This window comes from Argentina silus, assembly GCF_951799395.1.
Source record: "Argentina silus genome assembly, chromosome: 3".
Taxonomy (NCBI): domain Eukaryota; kingdom Metazoa; phylum Chordata; class Actinopteri; order Argentiniformes; family Argentinidae; genus Argentina; species Argentina silus.
The window spans coordinates 17,449,701-17,451,069 of record NC_139657.1 but is presented as its reverse complement, the minus strand read 5'-3'; the positions used below and the strand labels follow the sequence as shown (position 1 = coordinate 17,451,069).

At 47.0% G+C, this 1,369-nt stretch overlaps 1 protein-coding gene across 1 annotated transcript in view; it reads right to left on the bottom strand.

The window, feature by feature from the left end:
* The window catches only part of smpd3 (sphingomyelin phosphodiesterase 3), a 28,748-nt gene continuing 27,379 nt past the window's right edge, over nucleotides 1-1,369 (bottom strand). The window contains exons 6-8 of the mRNA XM_083666646.1: nucleotides 1,306-1,369; nucleotides 885-1,047; nucleotides 1-272 (exon numbers count right to left, since the gene is read on the bottom strand). Of these exons, the coding sequence (XP_083522772.1) occupies nucleotides 171-272; nucleotides 885-1,047; nucleotides 1,306-1,369 (329 nt within the window). The 3' untranslated portion in view covers nucleotides 1-170. The remainder of the gene's footprint in view (nucleotides 273-884; nucleotides 1,048-1,305) is intronic.

Here is a 1,369-nt window from a genome sequence, read left to right as displayed (position 1 = left end):
CCTCTCCCTCTTCATCTCTATCCATGCCTTCTCTTTTTCACAGCCCTCCTTAGCTCTGTCTGTCTCAGGCTTGAGTGTCTCTCTCTCTCCTTTGTTCTATCTCATGTTCTCTCTCTCTCTTCCCGCCCCTGTCTCTTGTCTTCCTCCGTGGCAGTGTAAAGGGTGTGGCCCTAAGGCTCCTCCTCCCCCGTGGAGACGGCCAATCGCATGGCCACAGACAGGTGGTCTGTGAGGCCAGCCAGCTGGGTGATGAAGCTGAACTCCTCGATGTCCTGCAGGTGGCGACAGAGAGCAGTCATCTCACATGACATCATCATCATCATCATATCACAGGGATAATCCATAAAACATGATTTAATCACACATCAATAATACTGGGTTCAGCGCAAGGAAATTAAATGTGTGTTGATTTCAATCCTTATCATAACACACAGATGGTACAGATTGTCCCAGACCTAGAAAACAATGTCAGTGAAGAATGTCCTACTGAGCCTGCTGTTGAAGGAATAAAAACATGCCATAGCTAAGCTTTATCACAAGGTGGCATCTTAGTGCCACACATGATAATGAGAGAGAGAGAGAGAGAGAGAGAGAGAGAGAGAGAGAGAGAGAGAGAGACATGTTGTTGGTGTACAACATCTATGCAAATCAAGTCATTTGGTTTTCCCATCCCATCCAATCTATAACCAACATTTAATAAAAATACCCTCCAACCCGTCTCCTCTTTACCCAGTTAGTTTAGTCCAGACTCCAGACATGATACAGTTGGCCCTTTCATCGGTACTTTCAGTCTCCTCTCAATGGCTTAGACCTCCACCTCCTAGCTGTCCATAGGTCATTACAATAGGGGTTTCTATCATGTTATAACAGAGTCATCAACATACCACTTTCCAGTCCTGCTGCAGCCCCTCCTCCTTGTACAGGATGTAGTCAAGCCTCCTCCCATTGCCTTTCAGGGGGATCTTCCTGCCCTTCTGATTGGGACATTGGTTTTTACTGGTGGGGAAAACCAGGTACTCCTTCCTCCCTTCCTCGTTCTCCATCACTCTGTCAAACACACAACCAAACCACTTGAACGAATGTGAACAAACATGACAGTGTGTGTGTGTGTGTGTGTGTGTGTGTGTGTGTGTGTGTGTGTGTGTGTCTACGCGTGCGTGGGTGGGTGCATGTGTGTGTGTGTGTGTGTGTGTGTGTGTGTGTGTGTGTGTGTGTGTGTGTGTGTGTGTGTGTGTGTGTGCGTGGTTGAATGCACGCATGCGTGTCAGTGTATGTCTCTGTATTAGTCAAACATGTACAACTTACTTTTGTAAACTCTCTGGTGAGCTGACCTCCTCATCATAAAGTCCACTGGTGTCCAGGTATGTAC